Genomic DNA, 18,960 nt, shown 5'->3' with positions numbered 1-18,960 from the left:
CTGACCCTCACTGTGACTTTTCTAATATACTCCCCAGGTTTTGTGTTTAGTTAAATCTCTATGTTTGAATGTCTGACACAGCTTTCTGTTTCTATTCTTAATTGTCTCCTCTTCTCCTCTTTGCACAGCGGAGTACTTTGCTACTACCATGGTTATTGTCGGTTTATCCGTAATTGCCACTGTGCTGGTCCTTCAGTATCACCACCATGACCCCGATGGAGGCAAGATGCCAAAATGGGTTAGTGTTATCTCCTAATTCACCATGACTTGTAACTCTTACTATGGTGTTATTTCTCAGGTAATTTGCCTTTTAGCCCTAACTAACTACTATGAAGGACATCATGTTTAACCGCTGAAATTTGCTTTGCTTTTGGACCTGGTAAGTAATTGCTGCATAATGAGCTCTTCTGATAGAATAACACAATTAAAAAAGCACTTGATGTCTAATATAACTGAACCAAAGAATTTATTTATTTTTATAATTCTTTCACTTCACCTGTTCTAGAAATATATAAGAGACTGAGCGCCTGAGGACTAATTAGACAGCATTTACAGCTTTTTATTGTGGCCGGCTGACAGGTTGACCTAAACAAATTAGACAGAAAACTTTCCTCCAATACTTTGCCTGTTAATAAGAAATTATCTAATTTACTCTTTCCTCCTAAAGACTCGAGTGATCCTGCTGAACTGGTGCGCCTGGTTCCTGCGCATGAAACGTCCAGGTGAGGATAGAGTGCGGTCAGCCTGTCACAACAAGACTCGACGGAGCAGCCTGACCAGCATGGACCTCAACGCTAGTATCTCAGCCTCCCAGTCCAACAATGGGAACATGCTCTACGTTGGAGTCCGTGGCCTGGAGAGCATTCACAGCTCCACAGCTGCCACCTCTCCTGACTCCGGCGTCCTCTGTGGACGACTGCTTGGACGAGTGGGCGAGGATGAGTTGCTCCTTCCTTCAAATCAGGGCTCCTCTGCAGGAAACATGGAAGCAGAGCTCGCCAAGATCCTTGATGAGGTGCGTTATATTGCCAAACGCTTTCGTGATCAAGATGAGGATGAGACTGTGTGCAACGAGTGGAAGTTTGCTGCCTCTGTCATTGACAGGCTTTGTCTCATGGCATTCTCTCTCTTCACTATCCTCTGCACCATTGGGATCCTTATGTCAGCACCCAATTTTGTAGAAGCCATTTCCAAAGACTTTTTCACTTGAGGCTTTAATCCAGAAGTTAAAATCAATATGTCAATGAAGATAAAACTGAAACCAACCACTTTTCTCAAAAAGTAACCACTGTAAAGTCATAGTTCTGTGATATTAAAACAGTAAAGTCTGCTACTTTGGAGCGTGTATCTCAGCCATCATTTACCTTAAAGTCACCTGTTTTCATAAGCCATCGACTTATGAAAAGACACCCAAGCATTGTTTAAGTGATGTAATTTGCTAACCTACAAGAATGCAATTGTGATTTGCTATGTGAAGCATTACTGTTAATTACCAAGTGTGTATCCTTGCAGAAATCTCACAAAATGTTTTCCACATATGAAACAGCTACAGTATCTTGTATTGAAATGTATAAGTTCTCAAATATCCAAAAATGGAAGTGATGTTATTTAACTTTCTATATAAACACAAATTGAGTTTTAAACTCAAAATTTATTAATGTTTCAACTTTGCTTTACTTACTGTTAATATAGCATTTTATGATAATCAGAATAGTCTGTTTTGTGTTGGTACGTTTTAATCTGTTTTGTTTTTGCTCTTGTTAACTGTGACATTTACCAAATAAATGTATGTACTTTTTGAAAATGATCCAGCATATTGAAAATGTTCTTTATATTCTTATACAGGCACACAGCAGCAACACCTGCATATTTTTCATTTAAGATGGAAATCATAACAACCACTGATTTGTCTGTGACAATAAAACTGGAAATTGTCAATTCACTATGTAGTTATATAGTAGTTACAGGAGAATGGACAGATTATTTTTATATGATGGAAAGGCAGCAGTAACTTAAATACAGGTATGTAGAATACCATCTCTGAACTGAGAACATGTTGAACCTTGAAGCAAATGGGTTACTTATTTTAATAATTGATATCTGATATTTACATATTAAAAATGCAATGTATCATTTATAGGACTGTCTAAATAACAGTCTTAGTTTCAAATCAAGTATCGCTACATTGAAGATTTATAGGCATCTACTTGTGCTTTTACCACTAATAAACCAAGCATCCTGTGTTAAAAAATATAACCTCATACAATAGAAAAAGGAAAGAAAAAATACAACTTGTGAAGCAGTGGCAGTGAAATTCATGATCCCACCATTTGAACCCCACAAAATGACTGTTGGAATGAAAGTGAGTCTATATGGCTACATGTCTCATATGTCTCTGCGTTGGCCCAGTGATGGTCCTGCAACCTGCCCAATGAGAGCTGTTATAACCCTGATTAGGATAAAAGTGGTTATAGGAATTGGATGGATGGATGGATGGATGGATGGATGGATGGATGGATGGATGGATGGATGGATGGATGGATGGACGGACGGATCAAAACTATTATACAATTTTTATTTGACATAGTATAAGAGTATCCAAACAAGGTTTGTGCTTGCACATATCAAGAACCAATAAGTTGCAGCCAACTGTTGTTCCTAACAAAAAATAAAAAACATTTGCAATTGAATCCTAAACAAAGTGAACAAAAACAAAAAAGTAATTAAAAACGTATAAACATCTGTAACATAGCTGCCTCAACTCTACCTGTAAACATAGACAGACCTGTCAGTGAATAATAGTGGAAAAATCTGAAGCTTAATATGTATGGACTGCTTTAAACATTCAGATATCAGCTGATCATCAGTATTTGACTGCACTACAGTACTGCCCTCCAGTGACTGAATGCAACAAGTTCCCCCCAAGACACCAACACTAAGAAAAGACTTGTTCTCAAACAGATAAGTGTTATATATTCTTTAAAAAAAGTAATTATAATATTTCCACCTATGAACATCCAATATAATTTTCTCATTTGGTCGAGTGCCTGAAGTGGCCATCAGTAGGAACCCGTCAACAAGCTCCTGCGTTCTTCTCAGGAAGAGAATCTGCGTTGCTTTGTGCGCTCATGTTATTCCACCGACTGGAAACACATTCATGATATAGTTTGGGTTTGACACGACTCACCGGTATTTCTGAGCTCACGCTGCCAGAGTAATTCAATTGGTAAAATGTCTGAAGCTTTATTGCAGTGGTGTGTGGACCAGTTACACCACAAGTTCGGCTTGGAGGCGTGTGACGAGATCGTCCAGTAAGTTATATGAGATGTTTCTGTTGGAACTGTCACGTCATCTGTCTGTTGTTAACACGCAAGTTTAAGCGAGAAAGCCGTTAGATCGTTAGCTTTATAATACTGTATTGATTTGTCCCGTGAATGACATTACTTGCATTACATTGAGATTGTCGCCATTTAACTTTACATGTGTGTTAAATTATTATTTTTTTTTATTTTTACTGTTAGCGTTACAGCTGGTTGGCAGGTGTATTAGCTGCTTGTTAGCTAACGGCTAACCAGTGTCCTCACTCTACACCTGGGCAGCATCTATAAAATTCATTGTGTAATCATGCAATCCTTCAGTCACTAAACGTTGTCACGCTTTGTAAATGTCATTCATTTTTCATTAGACTAAGCCCAACTAAAGACAAGAACTTCTTGTGCCTTCATTGCTTTTGTTTAATTTGGTCAGTATAGCTGACATCTCTCATGGTGCCATCTCATCCATTAAGTTTCAGGACGAGAAAAAAAAATGTGAAGCGCCCAGCGAGGGTTGTTGTGTTGAAGAAATCGTTGCTGGGATCTTTACTGGATATTTAATTAACAAACACTATCCCTGAAAGGTTTAAATTAATATGTCCCATGGCGTGTTGCGTTCTAAGGACCTTAATGGATCTTTATTTCCCATAATGCATGTGATAGTGGCATTTGTCATGACTGCATTGTTAGTGGTGTTTTTTGAAAGTTAAAAGGCCAGTGTTTTCATTCATTATAAATTTAATATTTGAATACAGTCCTCAGTTTTTGCCATTGTAAATTGACAAGTTTGTGATATGTTGTATCTTGGTATTTGCCTGTGACTATCAGCTGTTAAGACATTTCTGCTGTAATAAAAGTAATCTCACACTTGTGCACACAGACCATAGGTGAGAAGAATAGATTTAAGATCAACCAGAAATGCTTTTTTTTTTTTTACTTGGGGGCAGAAATCTATCAGCAACTCTTTTTGTCAGAGATGATCTGTGACATAATCTCTTCTTTTGACACCACTAAAGCATTTGAGTTTGAGGAGAGTAAATTGCTTTAATTAAAGTGAATCTTTTCTCACCTGTAGGACTTAAGCTCCAACAGAGGGAAAAGAGATCTGGACCTAGGCAGACCTCTTTTAACACTTGGACACATTACTAAAGAGCCACATTCTGCAATATGTGCAGAATGGGGTCTGGCATTGTGTTGTTGAAACATGCAAAGCATTGTTAACATATGTGTTCTTGAAAGTTACTTAGTTAGTTACTGTTTCTCAGTCCTGATCCTCAGGACCCCCTGCATCGCATTTTTTAGAAGTAACCCTACTTAAACATAACAGAATTAAATGAATGGCTTGTTAAAAGGCCGCAAAGAACTTGATGAGGAAGTTCATTAATTTGAATCAGGTGTGTTGGAGTAAGAACATGTCTACAACATGTAGGGCCCAAGGACCTGGATTGAGAAACACTAAGTTGGTTAGTTTGTATTTATTTCTTAAAGGGACTACGTGCCAAATGCAGTAATTGCACTGAGTGAGAAGATGCTTTGCTCTAGATTTAACTAATAGCTAGTTTCCATCTGCAATCCCAGGGCAAGTAAAAACAAAACATTAAAATACAAGTTAACATACACAAGTTCTCCCCTCCTCCTTCCCACAGCCACACACACCCATGTAGCATTCATACTCAACCATATATAAAAGCAAATATGTATCAGTGTACAAATTCATATATGTAGCAACTAACTACACAAGGCTGTACTTAGAATAGAATAGAAATACTTTATTAATCCCTTTGGAGAGTCCTCAGGGAAATTTGGGTACCAGCAGCAATACAACACCAACAGTAAAGCAGGATAAGCACAAGATATAATATATATAGGTACAAAGCAAAATAGAGGCAATAAGGTGCAAGAAAAGCACAAATAGAATGCAATAAATAATAATAAGATAAGTTAAATAAAATAATATAAACAAGCATTGCACACAGTAGAGGTGGTACAGATTCCCAGTTAACTATTGCACGTATAAGTTATTGCAACTGTTTGTATGGGTTATTGTGCATGTGTTGTATCAGGCGGACTGCACACCTCCCTCTCCCCCCTCCTTCTCCCCCTCCTGCCTAATGCAGAGTTGTACAGTTTGATGGCTCGGGGGACAAAGGAGTCTCTGAGCCGGTTGGTCCTACTCTTGGGGAGGAGCAGCCTGTTACTGGTCAGGCTTCTCTGTGCACTGATGACAGTGTGCAGAGGGTGACTGGCATCATTCACAATAGCCAGTAGTTTTTTTAGTGTTCTCCTCTCTGCCACTGTCACCAGGGAGTCCAGCTTCATGCCAACCACAGAGCCCGCCCACCTGATGAGTTTTTCCAGCCTGTTAGCACACCTTTTTGTCACTTAAACTCATTTGGGAGATTATTGCATGATTTAATTTCTCTATAGGAAAAAGCTCATCTTGCAAATGCAGTATAGAGATTAGACACATTACAGTCTCTCCTTATAACAGATCTTGTACTTCTGCTTATTCATTCAGAACATGGCTGGTTACAATTTCTCAGGTACAGAGGAGCTTGATAATGAGTGATCTCATGTACTAGTTGTATATTAGAAAACAATATTAAATGATCAAAATTAAGCAGACTGTATTTGTTAAGTATATTAAAATGGTGAAAATGTTAAGGTTTTCTTTTCAAGACTTTATTGGTTGTTTGTGAAGTGATCATATGGATTTCAGGATAGAATTAAATGAGAAATGCATAAGCAAACCATGTAGCATTGCTAAAACCCTAAGGAACATAAAAGAAATCTGGAGGAGCTTTTGGTCTTTAATATTTGTTGTTGGCTTTGTGTATTATCATGCTGTGTAGGTACATTCTGTCCATTGAAAAGGCTGAAGAGATTGAGGAGTATGTGGGGGACCTCCTTCAGGGCACCGATGGGAGAAAAGGGCTGTTTATAGATGAGCTCCTCAGCAGATGGAAGAAGACTCAAAGACAGTCTACAGATACAGCAGGTCTCTTTGTCCTCAAGGATACTGTGTCATCAACAGGTATGAATGTCTGCAACTTATATTTGAGTATCTAAAAACACCCCTGATGAAATGGTTTTGCGGAGTCCTCTTGGCAGAACTGAGCAAAATAGGACCCAACCATCCATTACGTTTTATGTGTTTGAATTTGCTAAAAGTAATTTAATTTTCTATCTCAGATATACAAGACACGACCAAAGATACCCAGAAGAAGTCTAAGCGCAAAGGTCGTAACAAACAGGAGATGATGACTGTTAGCGTAACAGAGCCTGAACCTGAAGCAGTCAAAACGCCCATCGATCTGAGGAGGGTGAGCACACGCCAACACACATCTTTGTTCCCTTCTCATCTACTTTAGTAGAGTAGTTCATATTCTAATTAAAAGATTAAAAACATAATTAATTTAAAATATTTTTAAACTAAATAAAAAGCAAAAAAAAAGTATTATAAATGTAAGGTTGTTAAAGTAGTCACCCTTTCCTTTGATAACACCTTTGTGAACTTAATCGGTTTAACAAGCTTCGTGAGGTTGTCCCCTGGTTAAGTAAGTGTCACATGCTGTGCACTCGCCAGCTGCTTTTCTTTCACTTTGCAGTCCAACTCAGTTCAGATCCTCTCAGTAGGGATTTGGGTCAGGTAACTTTGGAGGTCACATCATTTGAAGTGGCCATGCATCTTTACTCTTTGATCTAGCAGTCCTTAAAGAGCCACAAGGTGTTTTGGCTTATTTTAAGTTTGAAACACATGTTTCCACAGGTTCAAACTCCAGCCATTTTTTTTCTTGGACACTGCAGTTTTCTTGGTCTCCATTTGTGGTGTCTTTTTTTTTTTTTTTTTGCTGCTTTTCAACCAAGAAGGTAGATTTATTTGATTTCCTATTTTTGCTATTTGAATTTAAAGCCCCAAATGTGGGATCTAATCTATTAAGTGGTCATTTCTGAGGCTTGGTTAATTTTTCTGCAGCAGAATCCTTGGTCCTCATCATAACTAGCTTTGATTAAGAATTTGAAGTTTTGTAGCTTCACTTAAAGAAAATGTCTCTGTTTGTTGCTCTGATTGACTCTTAGTGGTGGAAACAGCCTGTTGTTCGTCCTTACTAAGCTAGCTGGCCCTTGTCATATCACTGATTATTGATTTAAGAAAAACAGCGATACCTTTACTTAGCAAAAACATTAGTCAAAAATGTTTTGAGAATGCAAGAAGCTGACCTGTTCCATTTGTGTTTTCTGTATTGTTTTAAACTGTATTGCAAATAAAAACACTACAAACCCATTTAACAGAGCAGTTGTTCCCAAACCTTCTGACTGAAGCTGATCTAACATTCATTTATTGTTTTTTTGTTGTGCTTTTTTACTAAATGCATCTATTCATTTTCTGCCTTTCATCCCCAACCGTTTTAGGCCCAAGAAAGCGGTAATACCTCCTCAACAAAGAAGAAAACCAAGTTTGTCAATCTTTATGCAAAAGAGGGCCAGGACAAGCTGGCTGTTTTACTCCCAGGCCGACACGCTTGTGAGTGCCTTGCTCAAAAACACAAACTTATCAACAACTGCATCAGCTGTGGCCGAATTGTGTGTGAGCAAGAGGGCTCAGGACCCTGTCTCTTTTGTGGAAGCCTGGTAAAAAAAATTGATTTCATTTTACTCTTAGTGCTGTTATTCCTCACATTCCAGCATTGTGCTATTTAGTCACCTTTTCTGTTCAGGTTTGCACAAAAGAGGAGCAGGAGATTCTACAACGAGACTCCAACAAAAGCCAGAGACTCAGAAAGAAGCTTATGGGAGGTGAGAGTCAAAACTTCTCAAACTTACACAAAAGAAATGTGAAATGAGGATGCTGTACTATACAGTATGCACTATTATAAAGGTGGGATCCTGGGGAGAATGTAAGTAAAAGCATAATGCAGTGATATGCAAAGCTCATCAAAGATTGACATTTCAGTATTCCATGAAAAATATTAGCTCTTTTTGAATTTGAGTCTGATATATGTTGCTGTCCTGTTGCTGATTAACCTCTTTAGTTGCATCATGTTTCTCCAGCTGTTTATTTTTAGTACCTACTGCTTATTTTCCAGCCCAAACTTTTGAGATAGTTGCTTGCATCAAATTCCAAATGAGCTAATATTTTTATATCAGTTTAAACATTTGATGTTTTTCTATGTCACGTTGTTTCAATTGTTATTTACGTATTACGCAGCACCCTACTTTCTTTTTAGGAATTATGGTTGTAAGTTTATATGTATTTTGGTGGCAGATTGTGGAGACCGAGAGATTCTCCCACACCAGGAGGCAAAGATGAAGGCTGGGCTGGAGAAAGCTGTTCAGCACAAAGACAAACTGCTGGAATATGACAGGAACAGGTATCATAAAGCACACAGTCAAGGAAAGGGATTCAGTCAAAGAATGGATAGGTTTACTGCTTGCTGTGCGGTGTCAACATTTTATCTGAACATTTCAATTACTCTAGAAGGTTGTTGTGACACCCAGTAATTACTTACTTGTCAAATTTATTGCCCCTTCGACTCCAGTGTCAGGAGAACGCAGGTTCTAGATGATGAATCAGATTACTTTGCCACTGAATCCAATCAGTGGCTGTCTCCCAGCGAGAGAGAAAAGCTGAGGAAAAAGGAAGAAGAGCTGAGAGAACTTCGCCATGCGTCTCGCAAGGACAGGAAGATCACACTGGACTTCGCTGGTAGACAAGTGTTAGACGCAGGAAACAACCTGAATGAGTACTACGACAAGTAAGATAGCCTGACAAACAAATGAATTAAAGCAGCAAAGCGCATTGATATTGTGTAGGCAGGCCAATCATATACAACCTCTTAAATTTTGCAATAACTTCCAGGTTGGATGAGGCCCTCAAAGCCATGAACAATGAATCAACGTCACGGTCACCAGGATTTTCTGAACAAAAAGGTGGAAGGCAGACCCTCAGAGAGCTGGTTAACCCAAATATTACGCAGTCTGCACCAGAAGTAAGTCATCTTTCAAGAATGTTGTTGCTGTCACTTTCAATATTACTGTATTTTTAACTTAAAGCAAATAATCTTGAACATAATAAAAGTTTAAGTAATTAATGCAATACAAAAAATGTATGCAATTTTTAGTGGGTGAGTGTTGGAGGCAGTGAAAAGCACAAGAGACAAAAGACGCAAGACGGACAGTTGACGGAGAACAGGGGAGGAGAGGAACGTAACAGGTTGCGGCTCCAAGATAAAGAGCTGCAGGAAATGTCCGATGGCGGCTGGTGCCTCAGCATGCATCAACCATGGGCATCCCTGCTGGTCAAAGGCATAAAGAGGTAAAGACTCTCTATAAACAATATGCTTTTAAAATGGACAAAACTGCTCATGCTGTTGCTTCTGTTACTGCAATGAAAGCAGCTGGGAATTACATTTTTTTGTAGGGTTGAAGGACGGACCTGGTACACGTCGCACCGGGGTCGACTTTGGATTGCTGCTGCAGCCAAGAAACCCACACCACAGGAGATCGCAGAGGTGGAAGCCATGTACCGCCACCTCTACAAGAAAGGTATCCACACTCTGCACAGCAAGTCAATCCATGAATGATTGGGTAATATGATTCACAGAATGATAAACAATGCACCTGAGATTCCAGCATCTTTCTTTCAGTCTTCTTGGGTGCACACCTGCCATCAGTTTGAGACTAATTAGCCCCAAATGAAGGTCAGTTAGTAGGATTTTCATATTTAGTCAGTTGCCTCTTACAGCTAAAATCATGGTTCAGAGAGGCTGCAAAGCATCAAATGGCTCTCATTGCTGAATGTTATCAGTCAGGAGAAGGGTATAAAAAAGTTCCACAAAGTTAGGATATACCATGGAATACTGTGCAAGTATGAAAAGGACAAGATGAAAACTGGTCAGGGAGGCTTCAATGCGACCTAAAGCAGCACTGAAGGAGCTGCGGGAATTTCTGGCAAGTACTAGTTGTGTCACAATTTCAAAAAGTACAATTGATTAAAAAAGGGGGGAAAAAAGCAAAGCAAAACACACTCAGTTACCAAAAGAATGCAATACTCTCAATTAAGCGTGGTTGTGGTAGTATCATGCTTTAAGAATTATTTTCTTCAGCTAGAACTGGCTTTAGTAAAGGTGGAGGGAATTATAAACGATTTCAGTCACTTTTGGTCCAAAACATTCAGGTGTCTGCTGGGAAACTGAAGATGAAGAGGAATTCTGCTTTCCAGCATGTCAACATATAAAAAAAAAAGAATGGCTTCATCAGAATTAAATTAAAGTTTTGGGGTGATCTAGTCAGAGCCCAGACTTAAAATCAGTAGAAGGGGTGACCTGAAGAGGGCTGTACACAAGAAATGCGCCCCAAAATCTAACATTTTCTAGCATGTTTACAAAGAAGAGTAGGCAAATATTGCCAAGTCATGTTGTGCCATGAGGATACACTCCTACCCAAGAGGACTGTATGCTGTGATTAAATCAAAAAGGTACTTCAACAAAGTATTAGTTGTATTTATTTCCTCAAACAGATTTGTTTGTCTTTCAGTTGAATTTTACAGGTTATATTTAACATTAAAAATGGGACAAGTTTTAATTTCTTAACATCACAAGAACATCATTTTAACAGAATTGTGTACATTTTTTATATCCACTGTACAGCGTAATTGTATAGAAACATTCAAAGCAGTACAAGAGATGTGTGTGAATCTTACAGCTCTGTGGTTTTGTTTACTTTTGAATACAGCTACCTTTTGTTAAGTACGTTCCCAGGCCTGGAACTGCCCTGAGTCCTGTAACATTATCTTACATTGTTGCTTCATATTATTGGTGGTTTCTGAAGGTGTGCTACTCTCTTCAGTAGGACAGCAAATTCACATGCACGGCTGTGCATGGCTTGCAGATGCAAATGTTTTTAATGTGATTCTCTACCAGTAGAAAACCTCACAAATAGGGGTGGGATGTCTAAGTATAGTATAGTTTAAGCACTTGTACTTTACTCAGGTATTTCTATTTCATGTTATTTTGTTTTCATAAAGTTTCAAAGTAAAATGTTGTTTTTTATTTCTGTTCCACTTTGTTTTAGAGCAGGGATCACCATGCTTGGCCCTTGAGGGCCGGTGTGCTGTAGATATTGGATGTTTCCCTGCAGCAACACAACTGTCAAATGAATGAGTCATTAACAGACTTGTGCAAAACTTGTCAACAAGCTGTTGGAGATCCATTTTATTTTAATCAGATGTTTTGAAGTAGGGAAACATTCAATACCTGCACCAACCCTCGAGGACTGGAGTTGGTGATCCCTGTTTTAGAGCTTGAGCTTTTAACAGCTCCACCCGTTTTTGTTTTTACATTTTCATTTAAATAAATGTTGAAGCAACTCAGTTTTTCACCAGATTGGTGGAAATATTCAAAAACTGAAAAAAGATTTGTGTGTCAGTACTTGTCTTTTCTCCCCCATTAATCCCATGATGCTTGAGCTTTATTAACTGTCCCTGAACCACATTATGTGTCATTCAAACCACTTGCAGGTGCTAAAGCGGCAATCTGTGTCATGCGTGCTGAAGTTTCGGGATTAACAATAAGATGCCATATTTGTCAAATCGTTACTTTACCTCTGGTACTTGAGCAGCATTTTGCTCTTAATACTTGTGTGCTGTATGCTGATATACAGACACATAAGGGATGGTAATTTAAATATCTTCATGGGAGTGGTCTGTGGTTAAACTACACATTGCACTGTTTACAACTATTATATAAATGCTGAGCAGGGTGGTGTGAGGTTGCAGCATGGTAATAAGTGTTGGTGGCGCCTGGAGTTTTGCATGACCACGAGTCAGTGATTGCTCTCGTTGTCTCTGCAGAGCCCAGATTTCCTAAAGACTATCCCACTGGTTGCCTGTTGGGTTGCGTCAACATGACTGACTGTCTGTCTCAGGAGCAGTTTAGAGAACAGGTAAGTTAATCATATGTTTCAAGATGATTTTATTATGACTCATCAATTTGTAGCTGTTTGACCCATTTACCTCTCTAATAACTGCCATCATGGGCTTTTTCTGAATGTTTTTCAGTCCATGTGTTTGTTTCTTTTTTTTTTTTATAAGCAGTGTTAAAGTGAAGTATGAGTTAGTTTTACGCAACATAAGCACATCTGAGTTAGATTTATATACATAATTTAGTAATATGTCTTATGTAACATCAGCAAGTGCTGCAAAACATAAACAGGAAATCATTTGAAGTCACAGATGCCTGGCTCTACTTTAGGTTAAATGCTCAGATATGTGAGTTTGACTTGTAAGAAAGAGTACATGATTTTTTTTTATCCATTTGTTGAAAACAGCAATGTTATATTTAACTGAGTTGACTTCTCTGGGAACATGTGGATGCAGTACCATTGCTTACCAGCAGAGGTCAGAGTGAACCTTTAAACCAGCAAATCCTTGTCAGACGTACCACTAGAGGCAGTATGCACCATAGGAATACATGCACAAACACAAATGCAAGGTATTATATTGTTAAACTACTGCTACAAATATAGAATTTCTTCATAGAATAAAAAGAGTGAGGCTTTAAGTGAAACTCAGTCTTAACTAGAGTGTAAGATGGACTCTGACCATGTGTTTTGGCAAAGCAGTGCTCTGCTCTGTTGGCAGTAAGTCTCATTCTAAGTCTCATAAAGTATTTATTTGAGCTTTTAAATCCATTTAGTGTAATTAATTACATTTTTAACAAGGATAAACTGGAAAATATACCCCACTCTCCATGAAATTACTAGTTGGATACAGATTTTCCCTCCCATTTATTGTTGGTTTAACATATAAAAACTTGATTACATTCCCATGCTCATCTGGGCTGTTTGGCCTCAAGTTTTGGGAGAGGCTGTTTGTCTGCAGCAGGCTTTTCTGTTTCGTTGATAGTCTATTCTTTGTGTATATTTAATATTATCACTTGCTCTGAAGAAAATTTTATGATTGTTCATGAGACATTTTTTAATTAACAGATTTGAATATGTAATTTCAAACTCTGAGAAGTTGTGATAAGTTTTTTTCATTTACTTTTCACTGACATTTTACAGATTAATATAGGGCGTTAAAAGTTCTAAATGTATTTTAAATCCTTGTATAACAGCAACAACTATTTGTTATTGTTTTTTCTTTAACTTAGAAGACAGTGCAGTTCCTCTTCCTGTGTGTGTTGTAATCTAGGCTGCTTTGTTCAATGTTGTGGTAGCCAGCCTGGCTGCGTGTGCATGTTGGTGTGATGTGAGTCAATGCTGTGCAGCATTTAATGAGCAAACTTCCACGTTTCCCAGAATAAACTATTTTCTTTAGCTAAAAAGAAAAACTCCTAGAAAGAAAGTGTAAAGGCCAGAGTTCACAAGTTTCTTGTTTTCTGAGCTAGTTCGCTCTACAAGCTGCTTGAAGAACGATAAATTGGGCTTTACTTTACAGGTGGCCTCCTAATAGTTTCCTCCCTGTTCAGTGTAAGTGTGAAGCAGCTAAATTAAATGCAATCCATCAATCAAACTTTGTTTATATAGCACCTTTCATATAGGGAATGGATTACAAAGTGCTTTACATGTTAACAACAGCAAATTCCTGCATACACCAAAGCACACATGCAAACATTTTCACTGTCACACAAGCCAAGAACAGTCTAACAAAGACTCCACAAAGGATAGCAAACCATGTTAAGGGTGGAACTGCAGGAGCGCCAACTCACCAGGTTAAGAAAAACACTGGCATAAATGTAAAAAGATAAAATGATTATAAATATTAAAAGAAATTAAATAAAGGTTATAGCTAATGTTCTCTACCAAAGTAAAAATATTGTTAGGCAGAAAAACTCCATAAAATCAAGCTTTCGTTTGAGAATTAAACGTTCAGAGTAAAATCACTACAAAGAGGTAAAATTACATATAACTAAGTTTAAATAGAATAAAAAGGAAAACATAGAAAGTACTATGGAAATAAGAATAAATATCTAACAGGAAGATAATAAAAACATCAAAGAGGAGTAAACCACTTTAATTACATTAATTGAGAAAGGCATTCAATTGAAAGCCAGAGTGAAAAGATAGGTCTCGAGTCTGGTTTTAAAAACTTCAACAGTCTCAGCCACCTTCAGGTCCTCTTGCAGACTTCCAAAAAGTGGAACATGAAAGGTGAAAAAAGATTCACCATAAGTCTTTGTGTGAATGTTTAGTATATGTAACACAGTCGCTTATTGAAGGACCTGACAGCTCTGAAGGGCTTGTACTAATTAAGAATGTCTGGAGTATAAGAAGACCCCAGACAGCTGAGAGTTTTAGAAACCATTACAAGAAATTTAAAATCGACCCTGAAGCAGACTGGAAGCCATTGCAGATGCTCTAGGATCAGAGTGATGGGGGCTCTGTTTCTGGTCTCCGTCAGCAGCCGTGCTGCAGAGGTGCTGAAGTTTTCTCCAGGAGGCCAGAACGAAGAGTGTTGTAGTAATCAATGCTGCAGGTGGAAAAAAACATGACACAGTCTCTGCATCGGCTAGGGAGAGAAAAGGTTTAACTCTGCCGATGCTCTTCAGGTGGCAAAAAGAAGTCTTGGTGATATTCTTGATACGAATATTGACTCAGAGTACAGCGAGGCTTCTCACCTGTTTACATGGTTCTACAGCCTGGATTAAAAGTTTGTTTAGTTTCTCCACACCAGCCAATGACTAAAACCTCAGTCTTGTCCTGGTCGAGCTGGAGGAAATTTGATTTTTAATCTACGGTTTAAAAGGGTATTAATTTGTTTGTTTTGATGATATTGTGGACATACAAAAATTCTCTCACCATTCCTTAGTGTAAACCAGGGATGTTCAGATACCATATTTTTCTGTCCAATACCAATTCCGAGTACTGATCCGATGCCTGTGTTATTTTATCAGGTCTATTAATTCTATTTCATTATTCAGCTTCACGTGATAGTGGCTTGGATCAGATTGACATGAGACTGATCATTTTTTGCTATTGCTAGTGCGTCCAATAACACTACTTTGGGGTAAATATGAGATGAACCACGAACCGCTAGTTTCCTCCTCAGATGAACGATAAACAAGCACAACAAGATGAAAGACAGTGCTAGCAACAGAAAAGCCGATCAGCTGATCAACGATGGCCGGTCACGGAACAACAGGGGAGGGTGGAGGAGGAGAAAGCATATTTGAACAGAACTGTGGGAAAACTCTTTTTCTTAATTTTCTTTAAATGAAGGAGTACGGGGGTTGAACCCTCTCACTGGGAAAAGTGTGGGGGATGAGGGAGTGTTAATTCTGTTAAAAAAATTAACGCATAAATACATAAATTAGTTACCAGCATTAACGCATTATTTTTGACAGCCTTAGTATTTATGTATATGATTTATGTTTTATTAGCACATGAAACAATGATTGCCACAGAACTTTTTTTTTTTTTAATATTGTGTAAATAAACTCGGATCAAAGCATTGCAATTCATTACTATCTTGAAATTGTACTTACAAAGGACAGGGGCTGCTAATCCAGGACAATAAATTGTAAAATGTCTGTTATTTTGGTGGTTTTCCAGCGTTCTTCTGCAAATTCCTCATGTTTTTTTTAAGCAATTGCCAGCGTTTGTTATTGCTGCGGTTCGTTGCGCCTTGCCTTTAAGGCAACAAACTCCTCGTGCTCTTTCACGTGATGATAACCCAAATGCTTTATCGTGTTAAATTTGGCAGCATTCGTGTCGCCTCTGGAAACTTCAGCCCTGCATATGAGGCATGTCGTTTTGCTTTTTCTAATGAGTAATGACACCAAATTACTAACATACCGCTAAGGCTAAATGTTAGCACAACAGTGATTCGCATCTCTGCCTACCAACTCAAAACAACGGTCACGCATGGTTGCTGTGTGTGTGTGGTTGTGTTTTCCGTGGTATCGGATGGTGTTTAGACAGAAATACTTGCAATACCCTTACTTTTGGCAGGATCGGCGATATTTCCGATACTGGTATCGAAATCTGCCCAACTCCACTGTAAACCACCTTTTTTTAAAAGTCATTGGGTCTGGTCCTAAATTGGCTACACTGCAGTCAGGTTATGTGTTATTTCATATAGCTATGTACTCCACTGAGCAATTTGATTCTATCCATCCATCTGTCCATCTGTCCTGATCGGAAGCCTACATTCCTTAAAGTAATCAACTTAGAACTGTGCATTTATGTGCAAACATGTAAAAAGTGATGTTAGTGAAGTTAGAAGCTGCACCACTTGGGCTAGCTCTTCCACTGACATGTAAACATAGGGGAGACATATTAGGCATTAAAACAAGGAGATAGTAGAGTACACTGCAGTCGCAAATAAAAAACACCAGTTTTCCCAGACCACTAATAACCTTTTCTTTTAGAGTCAGTAAGGTTTTCATACTGGAAGGTGTTTTCCAAATGATGGTTTCAGTACCCAGAAACTGTTTTCATGTGAATAACCGGTGCAGATACAAAGGAAAATATGTGGTTATCAAAATACCTACATTTGTGTGTAAACGGTCTTCTACAGTTTCTTCAGTTTCATGTGGCCATATATTGGATAGCGAGAAAGGCGTAATTCTGTTTAACATGTTTTATTTTTGCTAATTTGTTGCTTTCTAAATTTTCTGATGGTAAGGATGCTAGCCATCAGAAAAATTCAAATCAATCAAATTCAGGTTCAGATTTGATATGATGTCCGTTGCTTCTCAGTCCTCCTGTGTTGTATATACACTGTAGGATTATGCTGTATAACGGTATTGCGGATAAATATGATTAACAGAGTGAAATGTTGATTTTCCCACAGAAAAGAACAAATAAAAAAGAAAACACGATTAGTTTTACAGCAATTTATTTGATCATTTTTTGTATTGATATCACAATAATATTAACGTTAATTCTTTGGCTGCGATAGTAAAATAGTAAAAAATCAGATGTGACATTTAACATAATGGTTTCTTAACACACACACACAGTGTTAAACTGTATAAGCAGGAAATTATGCAAATATCTACACATTGCACAAACATGCCTCAACACTGCAAAACTACAAACCCTTGTACAGATGTGTGTTTTCCATCTTTGCTGATACAGATCACAAATGGAAATGGCACACTCTTCTGTTGCAATTAAAAAACAGACACACATAATAAAAAGCTGCGCTTCTCTTTTTGAGCATCATATTCATGTTTTCATGCATCTCCATGCTCATTCTCACACACACGTCTTTCCTCATACATCCAGTTGTGTTTTTTGGGGGTTTGTTTTTTTCTGAAAAGCTTTAAAAATGTGTGCTGCTACATGGTTGCATTCTGACTGCTGAGACCTGTAAATTTAAGGGCTTTCCCCCTTTTGTACTCTGTCCTCATTCTCTCCTCCACCACTCATTCCACCCAAGGCTGTAAAATCATGTTTGCAGGCTGTGTGACTGCCCTTTCATCCTGTGAAAGAGTGTGTGTGTGTGAGAGGGAGAGAGACACAGAGCAGCCATAAATAACACCCCCACCCCACACGAGGCCCCTCAGAAAAAAAAAAGCAAGGCAGATGTAGAAAATGGTGAAGCAACTGGAGGGATATAAAGGTACTAAATGCCTGATGATTGTGCTGAACAGTTGGTTAGCACCTATTTCTGTTGGTTTTAGAAAGATAGAGACTGTTTAGGCTTTTAATCTAGCTTCCTTTCATATTACTAGTGGCATGTCGTGTTAGTGCATAGTAGCACATAGCTGTGCTGCTGGGCAGGGCGGGTGGGTGAGGTGTAGGATTTACTGTCCTGTGCTGGCAGCTGTGGGTGGTTAAAAGTGGGGTGGTGAAGGACAGAAGGCCATTATTCTTCAGGCTCTTTTTTTAATCTGTCTGGAGTGATCTATGAAATATTCAGAGAAAGTGGGATGTTGGTAGATCAGGAAAGCACAAGAGAAACTCCATGGATTCACCACAAAAATGCAGTAAATGTTGTAACCACTTCTGTATCATTGAACTTGTGTCATAGCAGTCATTCCCCTGATGGGGCGCTGTTGTACAATTCTCCACCACAAGGTTGATGACCATGCTGACAGACAGTGCAGAAGACCGCCTAAGGCAGAGCAGGATTTTCATCTGCTTGACTTCCAATTCTTTCCCTCATTAGAAACTGACTGGTGTATTGATCTATTCTCCACATAATCTCCCATTCCCCCCCCAACCCTCCTTACTACTGATAATTGGCCAGCCATTATGATCTGTGCTTCGTCTCTCCACTCCTTCCCCCCAGACTCAGCAGTGGGTGGATATACACGCCTAACCTGACTGTTTTCAGAGGTGGAAGGGGTGTAGAAGATACTTATATTACGCAATGAAATTTGAATGATTTGAAATAGTGAAATAATTACAAAGAATCAGCAAAAGCCAAACTAAAGCATGCAGTGGATATTCTGCAATCACTATAATTCACATACAATATGATGTCAAACAGCATGACTATTTATTGTGAGTACAACATTTATCTACACATGCACTGTCACGTTATTTGTCTTTAAGTGAGTTCACACATCCAGCAAAGGCACATCACACCCGATACACAGCTTGAATTGCACCATCAACTTACTCCTGCGGTGAAAAAATTGATTGGGTCAACCCACAGTCTCTCTGGGTCTGATTTCTTACCCCATTCCAAAGC

The 18,960-nt window shown here is 38.5% G+C and overlaps 2 protein-coding genes across 4 annotated transcripts in view; both read left to right on the top strand.

Annotated features, from left to right (window-relative positions):
- The window catches only part of chrna7a (cholinergic receptor, nicotinic, alpha 7a (neuronal)), a 30,784-nt gene extending 28,977 nt beyond the window's left edge, over positions 1–1,807 (top strand). For all 3 annotated transcript variants that reach the window (XM_041991677.1, XM_041991686.1, XM_041991695.1), the window contains 2 exons: positions 129–238; positions 668–1,807. In XM_041991677.1, coding sequence (XP_041847611.1) covers positions 129–238; positions 668–1,210 — 653 coding nt within the window. In that variant the 3' untranslated portion in view covers positions 1,211–1,807. The remainder of the gene's footprint in view (positions 1–128; positions 239–667) is intronic.
- Positions 1,808–3,132: 1,325 nt separating this feature from the next.
- The window catches only part of trip4 (thyroid hormone receptor interactor 4), a 100,354-nt gene continuing 84,526 nt past the window's right edge, over positions 3,133–18,960 (top strand). The window contains exons 1-11 of the mRNA XM_041993514.1: positions 3,133–3,311; positions 6,167–6,348; positions 6,507–6,637; positions 7,728–7,946; positions 8,033–8,111; positions 8,581–8,686; positions 8,855–9,070; positions 9,175–9,304; positions 9,437–9,630; positions 9,736–9,860; positions 12,166–12,257. Coding sequence (XP_041849448.1) covers positions 3,232–3,311; positions 6,167–6,348; positions 6,507–6,637; positions 7,728–7,946; positions 8,033–8,111; positions 8,581–8,686; positions 8,855–9,070; positions 9,175–9,304; positions 9,437–9,630; positions 9,736–9,860; positions 12,166–12,257 — 1,554 coding nt within the window. The 5' untranslated portion in view covers positions 3,133–3,231. The remainder of the gene's footprint in view (positions 3,312–6,166; positions 6,349–6,506; positions 6,638–7,727; positions 7,947–8,032; positions 8,112–8,580; positions 8,687–8,854; positions 9,071–9,174; positions 9,305–9,436; positions 9,631–9,735; positions 9,861–12,165; positions 12,258–18,960) is intronic.

This window comes from Melanotaenia boesemani, chromosome 1 (genome assembly GCF_017639745.1).
Source record: "Melanotaenia boesemani isolate fMelBoe1 chromosome 1, fMelBoe1.pri, whole genome shotgun sequence".
Classification (NCBI taxonomy): domain Eukaryota; kingdom Metazoa; phylum Chordata; class Actinopteri; order Atheriniformes; family Melanotaeniidae; genus Melanotaenia; species Melanotaenia boesemani.
The sequence above is the reverse complement of the archived record's forward strand: the minus strand, read 5'-3'. Positions and strand labels throughout refer to the sequence as shown.